At 39.6% G+C, this 20135-nt stretch overlaps 1 protein-coding gene across 14 annotated transcripts in view; it reads left to right on the plus strand.

Moving 5' to 3' along the window:
• TNIK (TRAF2 and NCK interacting kinase) overlaps positions 1 to 19066 on the plus strand; it is a 345621-nt gene extending 326555 nt beyond the window's left edge. For 8 of the 14 annotated variants that reach the window (XM_036350976.1, XM_036350978.1, XM_036350982.1 and 5 more), the window contains 9 exons: positions 122 to 233; positions 1019 to 1189; positions 2820 to 2963; positions 5468 to 5602; positions 8886 to 8986; positions 11273 to 11422; positions 13681 to 13840; positions 14089 to 14228; positions 16421 to 19066. In XM_036350976.1, the coding sequence (XP_036206869.1) occupies positions 122 to 233; positions 1019 to 1189; positions 2820 to 2963; positions 5468 to 5602; positions 8886 to 8986; positions 11273 to 11422; positions 13681 to 13840; positions 14089 to 14228; positions 16421 to 16504 (1197 nt within the window). In that variant the 3' untranslated portion in view covers positions 16505 to 19066. Of the gene's footprint in view, positions 1 to 121; positions 234 to 442; positions 530 to 1018; positions 1190 to 2819; positions 2964 to 3180; positions 5442 to 5467; positions 5603 to 8885; positions 8987 to 11272; positions 11423 to 13680; positions 13841 to 14088; positions 14229 to 16420 lie in introns of those variants that run through there. The other 6 variants (XM_036350973.1, XM_036350974.1, XM_036350979.1 and 3 more) reach the window with 2 other exon arrangements.
• The last annotated feature ends 1069 nt before the right edge of the window (positions 19067 to 20135 follow it).

Genomic DNA, 20135 nt, shown 5'->3' on the forward strand with positions numbered 1-20135 from the left:
GTGAACAGCTGGATAGATAAGAATCTATAATTATTTTTGAAGCCCAAGCAAAGTATTGTTAGCATTTGTTGCTGCAGTATTTAATTATCTGCTCTTTTTCATCTTCTTGCTTATTGTTTAGTATGGTATGGGGAGCAGCACTAAAGCATCCTTCACCCCCTTTGTGGACCCCAGAGTATACCAGACGTCTCCCACCGATGAAGACGAAGAAGATGAAGAATCATCAGCTGCGGGTAAGCTAGAAAACCCCGATGTTTTAGGCTTTCTGCTCTTGCCTGATAAAAAAAAAATTAATCATTAGTTCAATAGTTAAGCCATATATTCTTTAGGCCCTATCTTACAGAGAAGACCTTTATTTTTAATTATTTTTTTAGGATTCCTAAAACAAATTTCGTTCCTTCTTTGCATTTGTCTTTGATTTCTTCTATTTCACTTCTGGTAGGAACCCAGAGGTATCCAGGGGCCCTAGGAAAAGCTGTTCCTCAGAGATCTCCAAACTTACCACATGTTTCTCAAAAGCAATTTCTGGGTACAATGCTGTGCACGCAGTAGACACTTGATAAGTGCGTGTGGAGTTGTGTTGAGCTCTAGGTGTGTGCTTCCCACTGCAAAAGTCTGGCTGCTTTCCAGAGAGTCTTGCTTTCTAGACTTCTGCAGCTCACTAATCATCAGACTCAACTTAGGCCAGTTCGTCAGCTGACAATGTGGAATTTCAAAAAGCAAATCCTCCTGCATATATGGCAGGGCAAGAGGGTGATGTATTTAATTTTATGAGTAATCCCCTAAACTACTCAAGTGATGACCATAGCCTATTTGACTAATGGATAAAAATACTGCTTCTATGAATGACATACTTTATTCTACTAAAAAATGTAAAATATGCATATTTCAGAGTTTCTTTGCCTTTGCTACAATGCACACTAAACAAGAAGAAATCATTGTTTTGAAACCCCTTCTCCATAACTCCATGGGTTACTTTAGAAGAAGCCACTGACTTCCCTGATTCTTTTTCTCAAAGCTCTATTTACTAGCGAACTTCTTAGGCAAGAACAGGCCAAACTCAATGAAGCCAGAAAGATTTCAGTCGTCAACGTAAACCCAACCAACATCCGGCCCCATAGCGACACACCAGAAATCAGAAAATACAAGAAACGCTTCAACTCAGAAATACTTTGTGCAGCACTGTGGGGTAAGTTGGTGCTCTTTACAACTCAGTAATGAGTTGACCCTCAAGCGTGTAAAGCCGGGGATCTTACCATCAGAAGAGCACTGCTGGAATCATGGGTGTTAGAGACTTTACCTGGGTCTATCTTGGCCTCAGGAGAGATCAAGAGCAATTTTATATGTAGCACAAACGGATACCCAGGATAACAACATGAGATTCAGAACCACCTGACATAAGTGATGGACCTGAGCCAACAATAGATCTAGCTACCACTTAATACAACACCCACTATGTGCCCAGCACTGTGTGATGTGCCCCACATTCTGTGATCCCTACAACATCTCACAAGGGGAATAAAGGCATTACATCTCTCTCGCAGCTGAAAACCTAGCCTAGCATATTTCAGTGAATTGCTAAAGGCCATACTAGGACTCACGGGATAAAATTTGAAAATGAAAATAGATGATGAACCTTCCCTTTTAGTTCAAAACATCAACCTGCAGTTCCTGTGAAAAAGATCTGCAGGTTTTAGCTGACCTCAAATTCAGTATAGGTGTGATGGTCTGTGTTACTATAAATGTCATGTTCAGATCAAGGAAAGACATGTACCCATCTAAAGTACCAGACCAGGTTTGGGCACCATAATTTTATAAGGACAAAGGCATTTGAGATGTTAGTGGAGAAGAGCGTGAAGCCCGAAAACCATTTCATGGGAGGTGTGATGGAGAGAAGGCTCTGTCCTCTGGAGAAGAGACAGAAAACAACAAGATAGACATGTTAATATTGACCATGTACATGAAAGAGCAGACATTGATGTTCCTCAGAAGATAGACATACAACAAACAAGAGAAGTTAGAAAGTTACCTGTTCATGAGTATAGTCCATTGTGCATTGGACCTCAGTGTTTATGTGTGTATTGTGTGCTGGGGGTGGGAGGGGTGGTGATTTGCTTAGGGATGAATGTTTAGTATTGTAGCTACCAGACAATAGGGATCCCTTTCTAATAGGGATTATTGTATGAGAGGTGGGTTGGACTAGATTTAGATGCCTGCGAAGTTCCTTACAGTCATTATTCCTGTGACTCTCAAGAGTTAACACCTTCACTTGAATTATTTGATCATTTCCTAACAGGGAGCAGAACCTTAGAACTAAGTTAAGCTGTGGTGTGAGGGGGAGGAAGGGGTTTTCTCCCAATGGGGTATGGAAATGGGGCACTCTGTTGTATGTTGAAGGTGGAAAAGCTAGAAATCACTGCATGAATAGGGGTGGGAGTGAACCTTGGGGAAGTCTTGAAGTGGGGTTTAAAGAGCCGAGAAAGGGGTGGGTATTACAGGGAAGGAACAAAGGCGAATTGTGGTAGTGTCACAGCTGTGCCTTAGGCTCCTCTTGAGAAGGACTCTTTACACTAGGTAGTAAATGCCCATATGTAATAAACGTTGCTACAACTTCATAAATTAAAACTAATCTCATTACCAAAGAGACAGTGATTTAATTACTATGTCAGAGCTTTGACTTCTGCACTCCCGACTGTAGTACCTACTTGCCCATTAGTTTGTATTTACAGAGCACCATTTCTTAGCTTTTACAGGGACCCCAGATGCAGAAGGTTAAAGCCTGTAAAACGTCAGTCTTGGGGTGCTTCTTAAATTTTCAGGTGTGAACCTCCTGGTGGGAACTGAAAATGGCCTGATGCTTTTGGACCGAAGCGGACAAGGCAAAGTCTATAATCTGATCAACCGGAGGCGATTTCAGCAGATGGATGTGCTAGAGGGACTGAATGTCCTCGTGACAATATCAGGTATGTTACTAGGATAACCGAGTCCTCCAGGTCTGCACAGGTGGGAAAGGTGATCACCTCGTTCCTGAAGAAACGGTAATGTCTGCCCTTTCCAGCTAACAAGGGACACAATGAATTATAGCAGTACACTCAGAGTGAGATCACCTGCATTTTGTAGCTCTGGACAGGTCTGACCTCCAAAAGTAAGTCTCTCTCCTCTGCTTGAAATCTGAATTAGGCGGGGACATACCACGAAGGCTGTATCGTTATGGGCCTTTAACCACTGCCAGGACTCAGCAAGGATGCTTTTAAGATGTCTGCACTCCAATCATCGCTGTCTACTCTCAGAGGGAGAAGATCAAAGTGTAGGCTTCTGGGAGTAAGAAATTTTATAAGCAGGAATTCCTGTGGTCTCTCTTTTCACAAGAACTGCTCCAACTTATAGTCCACTGATGTTTTAGCAAGCACAGCTGGCCCACTGGGTGACTGAGTCTGCAAAGGAATTTGAATGTGGGATCATTCTGCTACACTCTGCAGCTTCCTGGTCCTTAATAAAAAGATGAAGACAGTCCTAGCCCATTTGGATCAGTAGATATAGCATTGACCTGCAGACTGAAGGGTCCCAGGTTCAATTCCCGGTCAAAGGCACATACCTCAGTTGCAGGCTTGATTCCCAACACTGGTTGGGGCATGTGTAGGAGGCAACCAGTTGACATGTCTCTCTCACATCAGTGTTTCTCTCTGCTTCGCCCCCTCCCTTTCGCTCTCTAAAAATCATGGAAAAATATCCTTGGGCAAGGGTTAACAAACAAACAAAAGAAGATGAAGACAAAAGTGAGGAGATATGGAAAGTCTAGCCTGCACCCCAGACCAGTGGGTCAGAATCCCTTGGAGTGGGCTCAGGCATCCATTGCTTTCGTGGCTTCTGAGGTGTTTCCAGTGTGCAGCCAAGTTTGAAAACGGTGGCTCTACACTCAGCCACTGTTTTTGCAGAGACGATGCAGCGCTACTGGGTTGAATTTTGAATAAAGTTGAACTCTTCAACTGTACTTCTATTTTGAATAAAATGCCTTTACTTGATGGTACAGTTCCCTCTTTCTTTTACCTTTCCACTGCATGCTGAGAGTTGCGTTTCTTTTTATTCCGCCCACATAAAAGTTAACCAAGTAAATTATTCTTCTATTATCAATTGAGTTAAATTCTGTGTAGTCCTTTGTTCTGGTTAATTGCTTTTTTGATTGCTCTACTACCAAATCACATTTAAAACCACACATCTGCCAGTCACCTACCAAAAGTGGAAATGATACCAGAAAAGTCACATTCAAGCTTCATTATGTTGTGAGTGACACATTCCCATTTTTTAAAGTGGAAGCATTTCCTCTTCTCATGAGGCATAGATGGGGAAAGAAAAAGATGAAGATAGGAGCAAAGCATGCTTGAACTGCCTTTGGGTCTGTGTTGGCAGAAAGAGGGAAGAGCTGGCCCACCCGCTCATCCTGATCAGTATATATCCTAGGCTTTTGGCTACAAAAAGGAGCAGTAACTTCACTATGATTCCCTTAATTTAAGTTACAAATTCACTCTCCTGTCAAATCCAGTGTGCGACGCTTTAATGAATTGTCTTCTGGTAAATATTACATCTGTAAAATGTAAAACATATTTTGATACCTAAGAGAAATCAAAGGAAAATAAGTACCTATGAAGGAAAACCCACGGGCCTAAATTTTATCATACTAAACATTCTTTACTCCGGGATCATTTTACCAAAGGGAACTTTTAAGTTGTTTGTTTGTTTTTTCAAGTACTCATCTTTTATTCCTTCCCCACTTTTGTGTGGCATTTCTTTCTATGATCTCAGTACCATAAATGTGTCCAGTGTTATAGCTCAGACTGCCCTTGTTGAACTTATTTCTCTTATTTTCTTATAAAATTCCTCTATTTGTTAATCAGATAAAATAAAACTACTACCAGCTGTCATCTTTAAAGTAATAGAGGAGGTAAATAAGAGGCTCTCCATTCAAATATGCTCTTAGGTTAGCAGGTGAGGGAATGGCAGTCACACATAAGTATGATAAAATGTCCAGTTGTCAGAATTCCTTCATATAATTAGATCTAGAATATTCTGGAACTTTGATCAACCATTCTGTTACACAATTAGGTCTTACTGCGATCAGTAGACACTACCCTTTGCATCAAGAAGGGAGGGTAAGAGCAGCATGCTCAAATAAAAAATGACCTGAATCCCACCACTGCCACCAAAAAAAAAGAAAAGAAAAAAAATGACCTGAAGGCAAAGACAAATTATAAGATGGTTATTTGTTCAAAACAATTGGGGCTGTTTTAATCATAAGTTTTGGCAGAGACATACACACTTTGATGGTGCTGGAGACACTGGCTATTGTGCCTTTATACAAACACACACAATTGTAAATGAAAATAAATGAATAAAATAAAATGGAGATGGGAAGGGTTAAGAGAAAAAGCTATCACAGGGGTTTGAAATTAAAGCTCCATTATTTCAACAGGAAAGAAGAATAAGCTACGAGTTTACTATCTTTCATGGCTAAGAAACAGAATACTACACAATGACCCGGAAGTGGAAAAGAAACAAGGCTGGATCACTGTTGGGGACTTGGAAGGCTGTATACATTACAAAGTTGGTAAGTCTCAAAGCATGGAACTGTTTTATGTTCAATCTGAATTATTCTGTTAAGTTTCATTCAGTTTTTTCTATCAGAAATTGATGATGCATTTACGAACAAGTTAAGATGTTGCTGAAACCTTAAGTATACTTGCATTATTTCCCAACAAAAAAAGCCAGGTGGGTGAGGTTTAAAGAGTGCATTCAGAATAAAGCCCCAGGCTCCAGTTTAAGCATTTATAGCCACTCCTGCCTATTAAAATGACAGTGAAAGAATACAAATGTCATAAACCCACAAGGGCAAAGGGACCAGGAGGAGAGAAATCAACAAATGAGATGTCAACAAAATTGAACAAGAGTAGCCGGATGACTAAAAGCAAACTTAGCCGACCAGGAAATGCTGAATTTTAAGTTTTCAGTGAATAAATTTATCAAAATCAATCCAGTCACTTAACAGAACCCAGGCAGACCAGGACATGAGGCCCCAGGGAGAAGCATAAAGTCGAATTGAAAATAGAAGAATTGTTGAAAAGGTGATGAGTAGCATGTCCTCCAGAAGCCAGTCAGGCAGCCACCCCGAGCCCCAATGGAAATAGAAGTGTGGGTGGGTAAGTGGGTGGGAAGAAATCAACCAGAGACCTTTGTATGCATATATGCATAACCAATGGACACAGACAATAGGGTGGTGGAGGCCTCAGGTGGGTGGTGGGGGCAGGTTATAAGGGGTCCGTGGGAGAAAAAGGGTGACATATGTAATACTTTCAACAATAAAGATTAAAAATAAAAAGAAATAGAAGATGAAAGGTTGGCACAGCCTATCTGATGATGGGAAATACTGAACTGTGAGGACACACACACCTCCATCCCCTGTTTAGCTCCCAAAATGTCGGTAGCCATGCTTAAATTCCCAAGCAAGAGATTTAGAGATTTGTCTTTATAGAAACTAAGTGGCCAGAAAGAAAAGATGTTCAGGCACTAGTATTTGAAATGCCATGAACAAAGCTTGCTGTCTAATGTCTTAAAGTGAAGCCCCGCAGTCGATAGCACACATATCAGACATGGGGAAATCCACGGATAGGCAGGAAACTTAGAAAGGTGTTTAGAAGGAACAGGATAATGAGGAGTGGAAGAAAATTTTAAAGAAAGAAACAATAACTTCAGAAAGATTATAAAAACTCTTTTTCATAAAAGAAGAATAAAGGCTATTTAAAATGCTGGAGCAGGGTTGGGAAAAGTCATTCAGAAAACTAGAAAAAAATCTTAGAAATTAAAATGTATTGGCAGGAATAAAAAATGTAATAGAAATGTTGGAAGATAAAAATGAGAAATCTAGAAAGTAGAACAAAAAAAGGAGGGATGGAGAAGGGGAAGTTGAGAAATAAAAATTGGTTCAAAAATCTTAGTAACATGAGTTTTAGGGGAAAAACGAGAAAATAAGAAATAGAAGAGGAAAGTATGAAAGAAAGAATAGAAAAAACATTTTTATAACTAAAGCCTTGAAATCACAAATTAAAAGGTTTCATTGAGTACCCAGAAGAGTAGATTAAAAAAAGATACACCTCAAGATGTATCAACATGATATTTCAGTATCCAGGAAATGAGAAGCTCCTTAAAGTTTTTAGATCATAAGTAAATAAACAGTTTACATATAATAGGCCCAGAATCAGGTGGCCTGGGACTTATCAGCAATCCTAGAAAACTGGAAGACAATGGACCAAGGCTTCAAAATTCTGAGGGAAAGGTTACTTTCACCTTGTATTTATAATCCATCTGGATTCACCAGAGCTCTCCAGAGAAACAGAACCAATAGGGTATATGTATGTGTGTGTCTGTCAGTCCAAGCAGAGGGTTCCAGAAGAGGTGGGTTTGAGAAAAAATAAAATTTTACTAATAGATTACCTGTCGCATTTGACTGTTGAAGGCAGTTACAGTTCTAGCAGAAGGTTTACACATGCTTAGTGATAGATACATAGAAAATAAGGACATGAAAAAAATGAGAGAAAACAACAAAGGAAACATAATTATGGTATGCTATGCACCCATCTCTGAACAATAATAACTTGAACACAGAATATTGATTTAACCAAAAATTACAAATTTAACTATATTGAATGGAGAAGAGGAAATGTGTATGTTTAAAAGCGAGACTAGAGAGAAGATAGTTTTAAGAAATTAAATCTTTTCCATACTACACAGTCAGTAGATAATATGTACAACTGGGGGAAAAAAAGTCAAGAAATAACGTTGTAAGAATGTTATTTAGAAATATGGAAATAAATTGCTAAAGAAGTAGGTGAAAGTATATTAAAGACAGAATGTGTAAATAGAAGGGACCTGCTTCAAAAAAAGAGCTCAAAAAAATAAAAAGAGCTCAAAGAGCAAGAATTTGGTGTTATTCTGGGATGTCCAGTTTCTTTAAAACACAGAATAGTCTGTTCAAATATTGCATTTAAAAAAATGACTGCCATGTGTACTATTTTAGTCTACTCAGGCTGCTATAACAGAATACCAGAGACTGGATGGCTTATAAGCGATAGGAATTTATTTCTCACAGTTCTGGAGGCTGGGGAGTCCAACCAAGGCCAACGTACTGGCAGCTGCACTGTCTGCTGAGGACTCACGTCCTGGTTCAGGGACAGCTGTCTTGTCGCTACAACCTCACATACCAGAAGGGCAGCAGGATCTTTCGAGGGTCTTTTTTATAAGGGCACTAATCCCTTATGCATTTCTAATCATTGGAATCCAAATGTGGATAGTAAGCAAATGGAAGCCTTTATGTCTCTACCCAGTTGCTAATTGTTCTACCAGCTCTCCCCTGTTTGCTTACATGTGGATGAACATAAAAGCCAGGCAAGGAAACATCAAGGGATAGTATGTATATTCTTATTACAATGTGCAGTTTACATCTAAACCTAGTGGTTAAAGACAGTCCTAAGCCAGTTACATCCTTAGATGAAGAAAAGAGTGTTCAGTACAAAGCAAAAGGCCCCAAGTATTATGCAAACCAAATACACGAAAGGAAGTTAAATCTATCTCTAGAAAATCCTACACCAAGATCATCACCCTCAATTATGGTTTTATATGTACAGGGTGAGGCAAAAGAAGGTTTACAGTTGTTAATACATGGAACATAGTGTATTCTTGTATTATTACTTATTGATTATTGTATTATTTTCCATACAAACAACTATAAGCCTACTTTTGCCCCACCCTGTATATTTGCATAGTATGCTTACACATTCATTAATACAAAAACTTGAATAAACTGATACGCTTTTTTAATTTATAATTTTGTATTACAGTTAAATATGAAAGGATCAAATTCTTGGTGATTGCCTTAAAGAATGCCGTGGAGATATATGCTTGGGCTCCTAAACCATATCATAAGTTCATGGCATTTAAGGTAAGCAGGCATGTGATTACCTAAAAAGTGCTTGTTTTGTTTTGTTTTTTATTTTAAGTTCCTACCAGTTAACAAAGTGGTCTGTCTTGTACCTAGACTAATATAATATTCCTATATGTAATAAACCTCTTTTAAAAGTCTAGAAACTCTTAGATTTATTATTCTGAAAGTAAAACCTAAGACGTAATAAATGCTATAAAATTAGTCAAATTAAAAGTTGGGTACACACTCCTCCATTCAGGTTTATGAATCACCATCTCCAAGTGGCATTTAGTATGGAATGGTTCCTGGGCGAATCCTTAATTGTGGTATTAGGCAAGGAGATTCATTATACAGCCACCTAACTAGGGCACGCTGATATTTCATCTCAAAAAGGCAAACCAACAACAGCCCTGAATTTTAAGGTTGAACTGAGTCTCTAAATCTTACAATCTTCATAACCCTTGTAGGGTAAAGTCCCTAAAACTCACTTGATGCTCCATATCCCTAATTTCTCTAAAATGAAGACTGAATTTAGTCACCTCTGAAAATGACCTAGCTTCTTTACATTCTTCAATTTCAGTGGCTTTTTTTTTCACCTTGTCTGAGTCTCTACCCACCATGGTTAGACTAATCAACAAGATCGAGATAGGGATATGCTAGTCCCATTGCCCCAGATCATGAAAACTGACCCCCAAATGCCAGAAGGACCAGTGCTTGTGGGCACTCCAGTGTTTTCAGAGCTGCATAGTCTGTCTCAGCCAATGTAAATTTCTCTTCTGTTCATTCTCTCTCTCTCTTGCTGCCTATGTCTCTCTCTTTATATCTCAGTGGTTCTCACTTTTTCCCCACCTTTTGACCATTATTCCCTTTGACTCTCTCTGTATTCTTACTTCCCACATATGCCATGTGGGAGCAGAAGCTGCCTTGGGAACACTGTGAGCCATCTTCAGGGCAGAGTCACCCACTTTTTTCTTGTTCCCTTAGCGCTAGGGGCTCATTTGTGATGTGCACAAGAAGATAGATTCATCAATGGAAATGGGCACCCCTCCATAACCCCACTTTTATAGAGAAAAATTTTTGGAATGCATTAGGTTAGTAATAACACTTAAGGGATCACTCCTGAAAGCTAAAGTGGTACTACTGTTCTGCCAAAATCTCTCTCGGCAAAAGCTTTTCAATCAAGATCCCATTCCAGTTCTGAAGTTGCTGCCATCAGTTTACTAGCCAAAGTGCACGAGAGAGTGTGAAATGCTTTGTTCAGCAGATCACACTGGGCCTGAAAAGAGGGAAGAGCAAAGGCAAAAAAGGACTTGGAAAAAAAGACTGGAGATGACAGAAGGCTGAGCCCCTCCCACAGGACAAGGATACCAGGCTAAGGTCTCCCATCCTGTGAGGCTGTTAGCAGTGGATGAGGAGAGAAGTCTGTTAGGGGGCAGTGGCATTATAGTGAGGCACCTGGGGTTTCACAAATTCTCTCCCAGACTTCAAGACCCAATAAAGGTAAAAGTTGGCAAAGGAAAACAGAAGCACACTTGATTGACAGCTAGTTGCAGTGTTAGCTGTGGATTCAAACAAGTAGAACCTAGATTAACTTAGCTGGAACTATGGTTAAACCCAACTAGCCAACTGAGCATAGTTCTCTGAAGATTCATCCAGGTTGTTGTATGTGTCAGTAGTTTATTCCTTATTATTGCTGAGTAGTAGTCCATAGTATGGATGTACCACAATTTGTTTAACCATTTTTTCTGCCAAAGGATGACAAGTGAATTTTTTTCTAGTTTGGGGGATTTATTCATATAAAGTTGCTATAAACATTCATGTGAAAAAAAAAAATGAGTCTTGAGTTTTGTGATGTTCTACCGCCACCTTTCCATTCATCTGAGCAGGCTTAGCATAGAGCTGACCTGGTGGCCCACCCCAGGATGTCTCTGAAAAGGGAGCAGCCAATGTAGACCTGTCTGTCACATTGGAAGGAAAGGGGCCAGAGAGGTTTCCTGAGGGAAAAGGCCAGAAATAAACAGGGAAGAGCAGTAGTTTTAACATATGATGACGGTATCAAAAATTGACAACTGTAAGCTACTTCTCTGCCCTGGAAGACAAGGGGTGGAGAAAGGATCACAAATGGGTGCTAGACCCCTCTCCCTGGATCCAGAATATGAATAGACCTAAAATTGAAAGAGAAATTTCCTGGTGTTTCTGTTTAAGAAAGTTAGATATTAAATTCTACCAGGCAATGGCTAAAGGAAAAAATTATTAAGATAACCTGTTTGAATGATGTGTACACTCATGGGGTGATTTTTAAAGTCTTTTGCAGATCTCCAGCACAAGCCACTGCTTGTGGATCTCACGGTAGAAGAAGGTCAAAGATTAAAGGTTATTTTTGGTTCACACACTGGTTTCCATGTAATTGATGTTGATTCAGGAAACTCTTATGATATCTACATACCATCTCATGTAAGTTTCTGGAAGCCTACTGTCACGGCTCTCTGTGCAACAGCCTGCATGTAGAAACATTGTGCATTTTTAATAGAAGTCATGCCTTTACTGGTCAGTAAAGCAGATGAACTTTTGACCTTCACTAAATAGACAATGCTTTTAATAAATAAAACCTGTAAATTTAATGTTTATGGCTGCTTAACTCTGAATAACACATAATAGCAGTTCTTTGCCATTTACTGGATATGTTGTCTCATTGAACTTCAGATTAAAATACATGTGGTGTTTTTCCTTCAAGGGCATAAATTCTGTTCTTTAAGCAGGAGTACAATAGATGAGTTCCTATTTTCAGGTTTTGAAGAGAGATTGGTTCATTTCATGTAAGAGAAGGCCAATGGCCCCTTTTTTGCCATTTTTGTACCTCTTTTCAATTCCACAGTTCATGTAGTGGAATCTGACACCCTGGCTCTAGCATGTATTTCCTTTGCAATTATGGACACATTAGGCAGTCTCTCTAGCCCTCAGTTTTCACAACTCTAAAATGGGGATAAATTATCCTATCTCATATGGTTTTCATCACATTAAATAATGTAATATATTTAAAGTAGCTGGTACAGAGCCCTGCAAATTATAGTATTAACATTGCTATACTGACACATTGCCTAAAACATGACTTTTAATTTCATTTTTAAAATATTTTTTTTATTTTCCAATTACATTGACATTCAATATTATGTTCGTTTCAGGTGTACAGCATAGTGGTTAGACACTTAAAAAACTTATGAAGTGATCCCCCAGATGTCAGTACCCACCTGTCACCACACAAAGTTATTACAATATTATTGACTATATTCTCTATGCTGTACTTGACATCCCCGTAACTATTTTATAACTGCCAATTTGTAGTTTTTAATCCCTTCACCTTTTTCACCCAAATACTACACATGGTTTTGCTTAGTAGTATTGGTTTAGTGTAAATTGTGTTTTCTTCATGTAATTCCAAGGCTAACATACTGTAGAGACATTAGGAAAGTCTGAGGCCTAATCTGTTGCTGATTTGTATTTGCGGAGTTTAAAGACTTTTTACTCCAAAGAAATCTGATTGGAAAAAAAAAAAAGTTGTTTTAGTACATCACACACACACACACACACACACACGTGCGCGCGCGTATACACCTTCACGTCATTCATTGCTGCAGTACAGCTTCGCCTCATGTGTGTGCATGTGCACACAGGATCAGAGTTCTGGGCCATCACCATGGTCATTTTTGATCCTCCCATTCCTACCTACTAAGCAGCTATTGGACTATATACCATCCCCAACCTGGGGATCACAGCATCACCACATCTCTTTTCCTAGAACAAGTCAATCTACACTTATTTCAATAATGATATTTTTTTGTAATGAGTGATAATTTTAAATTTTTTTCTAAGCAAACCATTAATTTTTATTATTCGGTTATTTAGGCATCTAGATTAACAATCTGTGTTATCTGCCCATAGCCTATTTGGTAGGAATCTGTTTTGGTCCCACCTTCTGGCCCCAATTAGGCTCTTCTCCATCAAATTCAACTTCTCCTCGCCTTTTTTTTTTTAATTTTATTTTATTGTTTAAAGTATTACAGATAATAGTACATACGTCTCCTTTTTTTACCCCCAGTGACCTTCTCCCGGCCTCCCCTACCCACCGTCACATGCCCTCACCCCACCCCCGCAGTGTCTTGTGTCCATTGGTTATGCTTATATGCATGCATACAAATCCTTTGGTTGATCTCTTACCTCTCGCCCCCCCCCCACCCCCGGCCCAACACTCCCCAGACTTCCCACTGTAATTTAAGTAGATGGAAAATGTGATTTTCAATATCTATGAGACATGTGCTCAAATCCCAATTCCACCACCACATATCAGTGCAGCTTTGGTCCAGTTACATAATCCCCCTGAAATGCATTTGCCTCATTTATAGACAAAGCTATCTCCCATGGAGAGTTGTTCTAAGGACTAGAAAATGTACAGGTAAGGGGCCCAGTGTTTGGTACACAGCAGGTGCTCCAGAGTTGTTATTTTCAGGATCAGGAATTGGATTCTCAACCTAGTGCCTGTGTGTGTGTTTACCAGAGTTTGTGATAGGTTGGTGGTTCAATTAAGCAAATCAGAATGTCAGTCTCTAGTATGAAAATGGTGGGGGACCCTCATTTTTGCAATTCTTAATGATTAATAGTCAAGATGTTGCCTTATTTTTAAAAAGAATAATGCCTGACCTTTCTTTGTCTTCTAGATTCAGGGCAATATCACTCCTCATGCCATTGTCATCTTGCCTAAAACAGATGGGATGGAAATGCTTGTTTGCTATGAGGATGAGGGGGTGTATGTGAACACCTATGGCCGGATAACTAAGGATGTGGTGCTTCAATGGGGAGAAATGCCCACGTCTGTGGGTAGGTTAACCATTCCTTATCTCCTTCAGCAGTTACACCCCCCAAATGAAACGAAAATCAAGAAATGTGAAACAACCATTTGATTCCACAAAAAAAAAAAAAAAAAGTCTGTGAATAACACTTGTAAGACTTGCTTTGTCTGTTTATCTCAAGTCGTTTGTCATTTTTGTGGTTAAGATGTGAACAGATGCTGTGAGTTATTGCCCATCTAATGTTTTTAATGCAGTTTTGGAAATTCCTTTTGACAGCCTACATTCATTCCAATCAGATAATGGGCTGGGGCGAGAAAGCTATTGAGATCCGGTCAGTGGAAACAGGACATTTGGATGGAGTATTTATGCATAAGCGAGCTCAAAGGTTAAAGTTTCTATGTGAAAGAAATGATAAGGTAAATCCGTTTCAACATTTGCATTAGTGTTTGCATTTTAAGAGACCACCAGGTACCTGTGAAACCTTCATTTTCCTTTATACTGATTTGAATCACATCTGTGTTAAACAATCAATATTATCTTGAAATGGCATTATTTGGTTTGATTTATGTGAACCCTCAACATATATTCTTTACATATCAAAAAAGACAGAAACACATCTAAAAAATTCTTGTAAACTGTTAGTAACTTCTGTGGCCTGCAGGCCCTATGGTGATTCAGTAGACACCCCAAATTCTCCTAAGCATTTAGAAGAGTTGGCCCATCGTTAATCATCTCACAGTGGGTCAACTTTAAATTCCACTTGGAGACTTTTCACAAAGTCACTATCGGGACCTAACCCATCACATTATATTCACTTTTTAATGTGTAACATTTGGCATGTAGAAATATAAACGTTTAAAAAATGTCACCCATTCCTTAAGAAATGCACAGTCACAAACTCAACTAGTGCCATGTCCTGTGTCATTCCAGCCATGTTTCCTCTGCAATGTTCTAGGGGGCCTGTCTCCCCGTGAAGGTGGCGGTGTCCGTCTGGCATGCTCAGTCCTCGGAAGGGTATTCTGCAGCACTGCTGCTTCTCCCTCGTCCTCCCTATAGACTCATCCAAAGTTTTAGTAGCTCAGTTGTACTCCATTTGTGAATTTATCCTTTGTGACCTTGGCCAGCTCAGAAATGCTGTCCCCAAAACAGCTTTTTGTATAGAAAAGAATGTGATGGGTTAAACAGATATACATGCCTTGACCCACCCAGAGGCCAGACTGGTTTTAGTCCAACCCTGGTGATATGGGTCTAGACTAGATTCAACCCTGGCCAACTACTCTGACCTGGTGTGGTCTAGTGTGGTCTGGGTGAACAATAGCTATGGGTGGCCAGGATGGTTCTAGGGCCTGCCCAGAGTATGTCAGAAAACAGACCCATCCCCTAGTAAAACTCCAGTGTCCAGGAATTATAAGACTAAGAGTGATCTGAGCATGGACTCCCACACTCTTAATTCATTGAAGGCCCACCCCAACAAGCTGTTCCATGCCATGCACACCCTCAGGAGCAGGCTAGGACCACACCTGTATTTGGGGCCCGAGGGTTAGAGCCCAGAGCACACACAGCCTGGAGAGGACAGCAGCTCTTTGTTTCCTTCACTGTTTTTCCATGGGCCCTCTGTGCTTATCCATTTTGATTCACTGACCCTAACAGTAGCTTTACTTACATTAGGTGAATGGCAAGCATTTCCACAGAACTTCTTAAGAAGTTGTGGTTGGGAGAGACAGCATTCTCTTGAAGAAGTTGTGGAAATGAAGTAGCAGAGACTTTATACTAGTGACAAAAGTAAATGCCTTGGACCAAAGTTTGGTATTGGCTGACTCAAGGGCTAGGCCACAGCCCAGAATGTTATTTTCCTAGGGCAGTGGCTCACTGACATTCAGCTCAGGTGAGCAGTAACCCAAATTTCGCTCACTTCTCTCAGTTGTTTGATAAAAGGATTTAGCAGACCCAGACCTAATGGACTGTGGTTCTACTTACTAATGCCATTATCTCCTTTGGCCTGGGATTCTCCTGCATGAGCAGAGAAGCCAAGCGTTAAGTCTTGAAATGCCAAACTGAATAGGCATTGAACACCTGACCCTATCTGACCACAACCATTTAATTTCTTTTTTAATTTTAAAAATTAAGAACTAAAGTCAGTAGGCCCAAAATTTCCCCCTTGACTTTGAGAATACGAAAGAGTTCCCTTCAGTCCTAAAGTCGGCCCTCTTGTCCTTATAAGGGAGAGAAGGGGAGCTTTCCAAAATTTAACAAAGGGCTTGTTGTGTCCTAGACCAGAAACCCAGCATATTATCTCCTAGCTCAAAACTCCCTTTTAAAATATGAGCACCCAAAGGGAAGTTAACAAATCAAGATGTATCCCCTTGCATGTCCCTGAAGGTCAAAATCACAATAAATGATAATAAATAGCAATCATAGTAATAAAGGCAGGCAGGAGTGTTTACAGAGGATACACTATGTTAAAAGACACTTTATAAACACCAGCCATTGAGTCTTAAGAGCTGACGCATGGCAAGGATAGGACATGTGAGAGAAAATGGATGGACAGTTGAAGAAAAGAGGGGAAGAAACCATGCAGTTGAACTAACTTCTTTTTAATTTCAAACAGGTATTTTTTGCATCCGTGCGATCTGGAGGAAGTAGCCAAGTGTTTTTCATGACCCTCAACAGAAATTCCATGATGAACTGGTAACAGAAGAGCACTTGGCACTTATCTTCATGGCGTTGTTTCTAATTTAAAAGAACATAACTCATGTGGACTTATGCCAGTCTAGAGGCAGAATCAGAAGGCTTGGTTGAACATACTGCTTTCCCCTTTTCCTCTCCCTCCACCCGTCCCAATACAGTCCATCTTTCAATGTTGCAGCCTGGTTGAGAAGGAGAGAAAAAGGTGGCAGGAATTTCCAGGAGATCCCCAAGAATGCTGCATTGTCTGTGGACAAAGATGGACCATGTGCCCTTCGGAGTTAGGGATAGAAACAAATATTGTGTGCTCTTATGATTAAGCTGTGTTATGGTGGATTCTGAGTTTTGTTTTGTTTTTTTAACCTTTTTTCTGTACCCCCTTACTTTGTAAGAATGGGGAGAGAATGCATACTGAGAAAATTAGTCTGTTTTTAATTCTGTCTGCCTGCTAGATTTAAATATACATATGTTGTAAAATTTCCAATTTCAAATGGTGAGAGACAGCACAATAAATGTACCTTATCTCCTCACACTGAAGGCCATAACTGCATAGTGGGGTGATTTTAGAACTCTTTTGCCTTCACCAACCCAAAAGGTTGCTTTTTGGTAGCAACTGGCTAATGAATTTTTAAGAGAAGAAAAATACTGTGCTAGTTTTCCCCTCTTTGGGGAAATAGATTTTAAATGGCTAAACTACTAGCCTTAGACTAATAAAATCAACTGCCATTTTTGTGAGTCTGACAGGCCCTATTTTTATATGGCCCTGTACAGAATGGAGTGTGTTGAATGGGATAGTAGTGTCATTGAGTTGAGTTGGTTCCAGTGATTGAGGGATCCCATAACACAATTTTCCCTCAGCTATTATGCAACAAGTCAGGGCAAAAGATGGGGTGACAGATGAGGCCAAACAGAAAGAGCTTCTGGGAAACAAGCTAAAAAAATTACACACACACACACACACAATCTTTTTTTAAATGTACAAGGCCTCCCAGCTAAGAGGTCACTCGGTTTGAGCTTCATTAGGAATGAGACTTTGTTGAGTTCTGATTGGGGGGTGAATGACATCCAGGCTCCGGTCATTCCCAGCTTTCTCCTGACAATGCCACTTTCTCAAGATGAAAACTGTGACTGAAAAAAAAATAATAAATGTTTCTGATCTGCCTGTGTTCTCTTGGGTTGGTGAGAGAAGGGACGAGACTACTATGCCTGCCTGAGACAGCAGGCAGCATTGGTTCAGATTTTATCGAACTTGAAAGCAAGGCTTTGGCCAAAATTCTGAGACCCTAATCATTTTACCTTCCTCCAAATTACCCAACATATGGTAAGCAACATTTGTGCAGAGATATGTGTATATTTAGTTCAGGTTGACTTGTGTCCTTATAAACTCTTACTCAGATGATTTGAACTTTTGCGTGACTGTCTGGGATTTTTTTTTTCCAAAGCTACACGCATGGCCACTTGTGGTATCGAGGTGTTGCAAAACGATATCTGTGTTGCGCTTCCTGTTTTAACCTACCTCGTTTTGTTCGTTTTGTTTCACTGTTCATCACAGCAGTGTTATCTCCAGGAGACATATAGAGAGCTCAACTGGCAATCTCAGGTGTATTTAATATTTTTTCAACAAAACAGTAGTTGACCAAATTGTTATTCTTGAAAATTTAAAAAAAAAAATCAACAACAGAAATGAATGCGGCTTGTTTCTGGAGAAAATAGCTACTATTAACAGATTTTAAAAATCTGTGATCCTACTGATTTTGCCTAAATACATGAGCAGCTGATGTACTATTAATGAGAACGAAATACGCATTAGGAAAATGGAGCCATTTCAATCTGGTGTTTGGGGAAGGGGGGAGAGGGGGGAATTATTCTCATTCCTGAAGTAGGTGATTGTGCCCCCCCTCCCGTAAAGGTGGTTGTCATTTGCATTTATTTTAAGTAGGTAATACACAGGAATGGAATTGAGGATTATCTCTAGATGATCACCAAGAAGTCCTCATCATGGTCTCTTTAGCTCTCAAAAGCAATGAAATCCTCCCGTTCTCATTTTTACTGCTGTGATTCTGCTGCGGAATGATACTATCTTTGCAAATTCCATGCAAAAAATTCAGCAATAACTTTCTTGATTGAATTTAGCAACCATTATAATTGGACGCTGATGTGGACAAAATATATTGATTTGGGTCTCATCTCCGAATGTGATTGCCACCAGCTCTTTATATTGCTGCTGTGGTATTTTAAACCAGGAGCTTCTTTAAATTATGTTGCAAACTGATCTCTGTTTTTATGTTATGTTCTGTTTTTATTTCTAAGTGATAAGTTTGAAACACACAGCTTTAAATGATTTTTTTATTGTGGGATTTGGGGTACAGTTAAGAAATAAAAGGGAATCATTGTGTTTAAACATAAGGTAGTTTGTGAATGTATTTTTTAAAATCTAGATTCATTGAAACAAAAACTCATAAGAAAACAATATTAATGCAGTCTTGTTTACAGTATGTACAGTGACATAACATAGAACATGAGCTTTTTCTGGTGCCAACAACAATAAAACACAGACGTTAAACATCAAGCCATGCCTTTTATATTTTTGTGCAAGTAGTTTACTCTGAGTACAAGGCAAAAACAAATTTCAAAGTGCCCCGCCACATCCACAAATCTGTGCTCCTTAAAAGATATCTAAAGAATTCCCTGAGGCTTTTATTTTGAAAAACACATTCTCCTCCATCAGGACAGACCCTATCCCAGATATACTGGAGCTGAGGCCATAGAGAATATTTCAGAATGCAGTTCTTGTGGCTCATAACAAATGCCAACTTTTTGGTTTGCTTTAATTTATTTTTGACGGAGATCATTGTGCTTTTTATCATCTTAACAGCATCATATTAAGAAGTGTCTTTAGTTTTGAAACTAGTTTTTGAAACTAGTTTCACTTGTTAGCTTTGGTTCTTCCTGTAGAGGACTTTCATCTCTAGAATTAGCTCATTTTGTTTTTATTTTTCTACAGAGAGAAACTGAGCACTCCTTCCAAAGTAGTTTTCACTAGATCTTTGCAGCCCTTGCTACTCTAGATTGATAACTCGGCATCAAAATCCACTGAGATTGCCCAACCACGGTCTCGGACCGGGGACAACAGGTTACCATCATTCCTGGGCACCAGTCAGAGACATTGTAGCATGGATTCCTGCATCCAGTGGGTGGTAGGAATGGATGTCCTGTAAGATCCCATCAAATGGCAAAGTCCTCCCCAGGCCACTTACATTCAGCCCACTGTCATTGGACACAATGCAAACGAAGACACCTTGCACTGAGTTCCACATTATTTTTCCTGAAGACTTTTAGATGAGGCTTCAAGAAGACCTAGTGCTATTCCAACAGTCTAGATCAGTGGTTCTCAACCTTCCTAATGCCGCGACCCTTTAATACAGTTCCTCATGTTGTGGTGACCCCCAATTTCATTGTTACAAATTGAACATAATTAAAGCATAGTGATTAATCACAAAAACAATATGTAATTATATATGTGTTTTCTGATGGTCTTAGGCAACCCCTGTGAAAGGGTCATTTGACCCCCAAAGGGTCCCGACCCACAGGTTGAGAACCGTTGGTCTAGATCAAGGTGCAGGTGAGATCCCACACGC

This window comes from Myotis myotis, unplaced genomic scaffold (assembly GCF_014108235.1).
Source record: "Myotis myotis isolate mMyoMyo1 unplaced genomic scaffold, mMyoMyo1.p scaffold_m19_p_2, whole genome shotgun sequence".
NCBI classification, from domain to species: Eukaryota; Metazoa; Chordata; class Mammalia; order Chiroptera; family Vespertilionidae; genus Myotis; species Myotis myotis.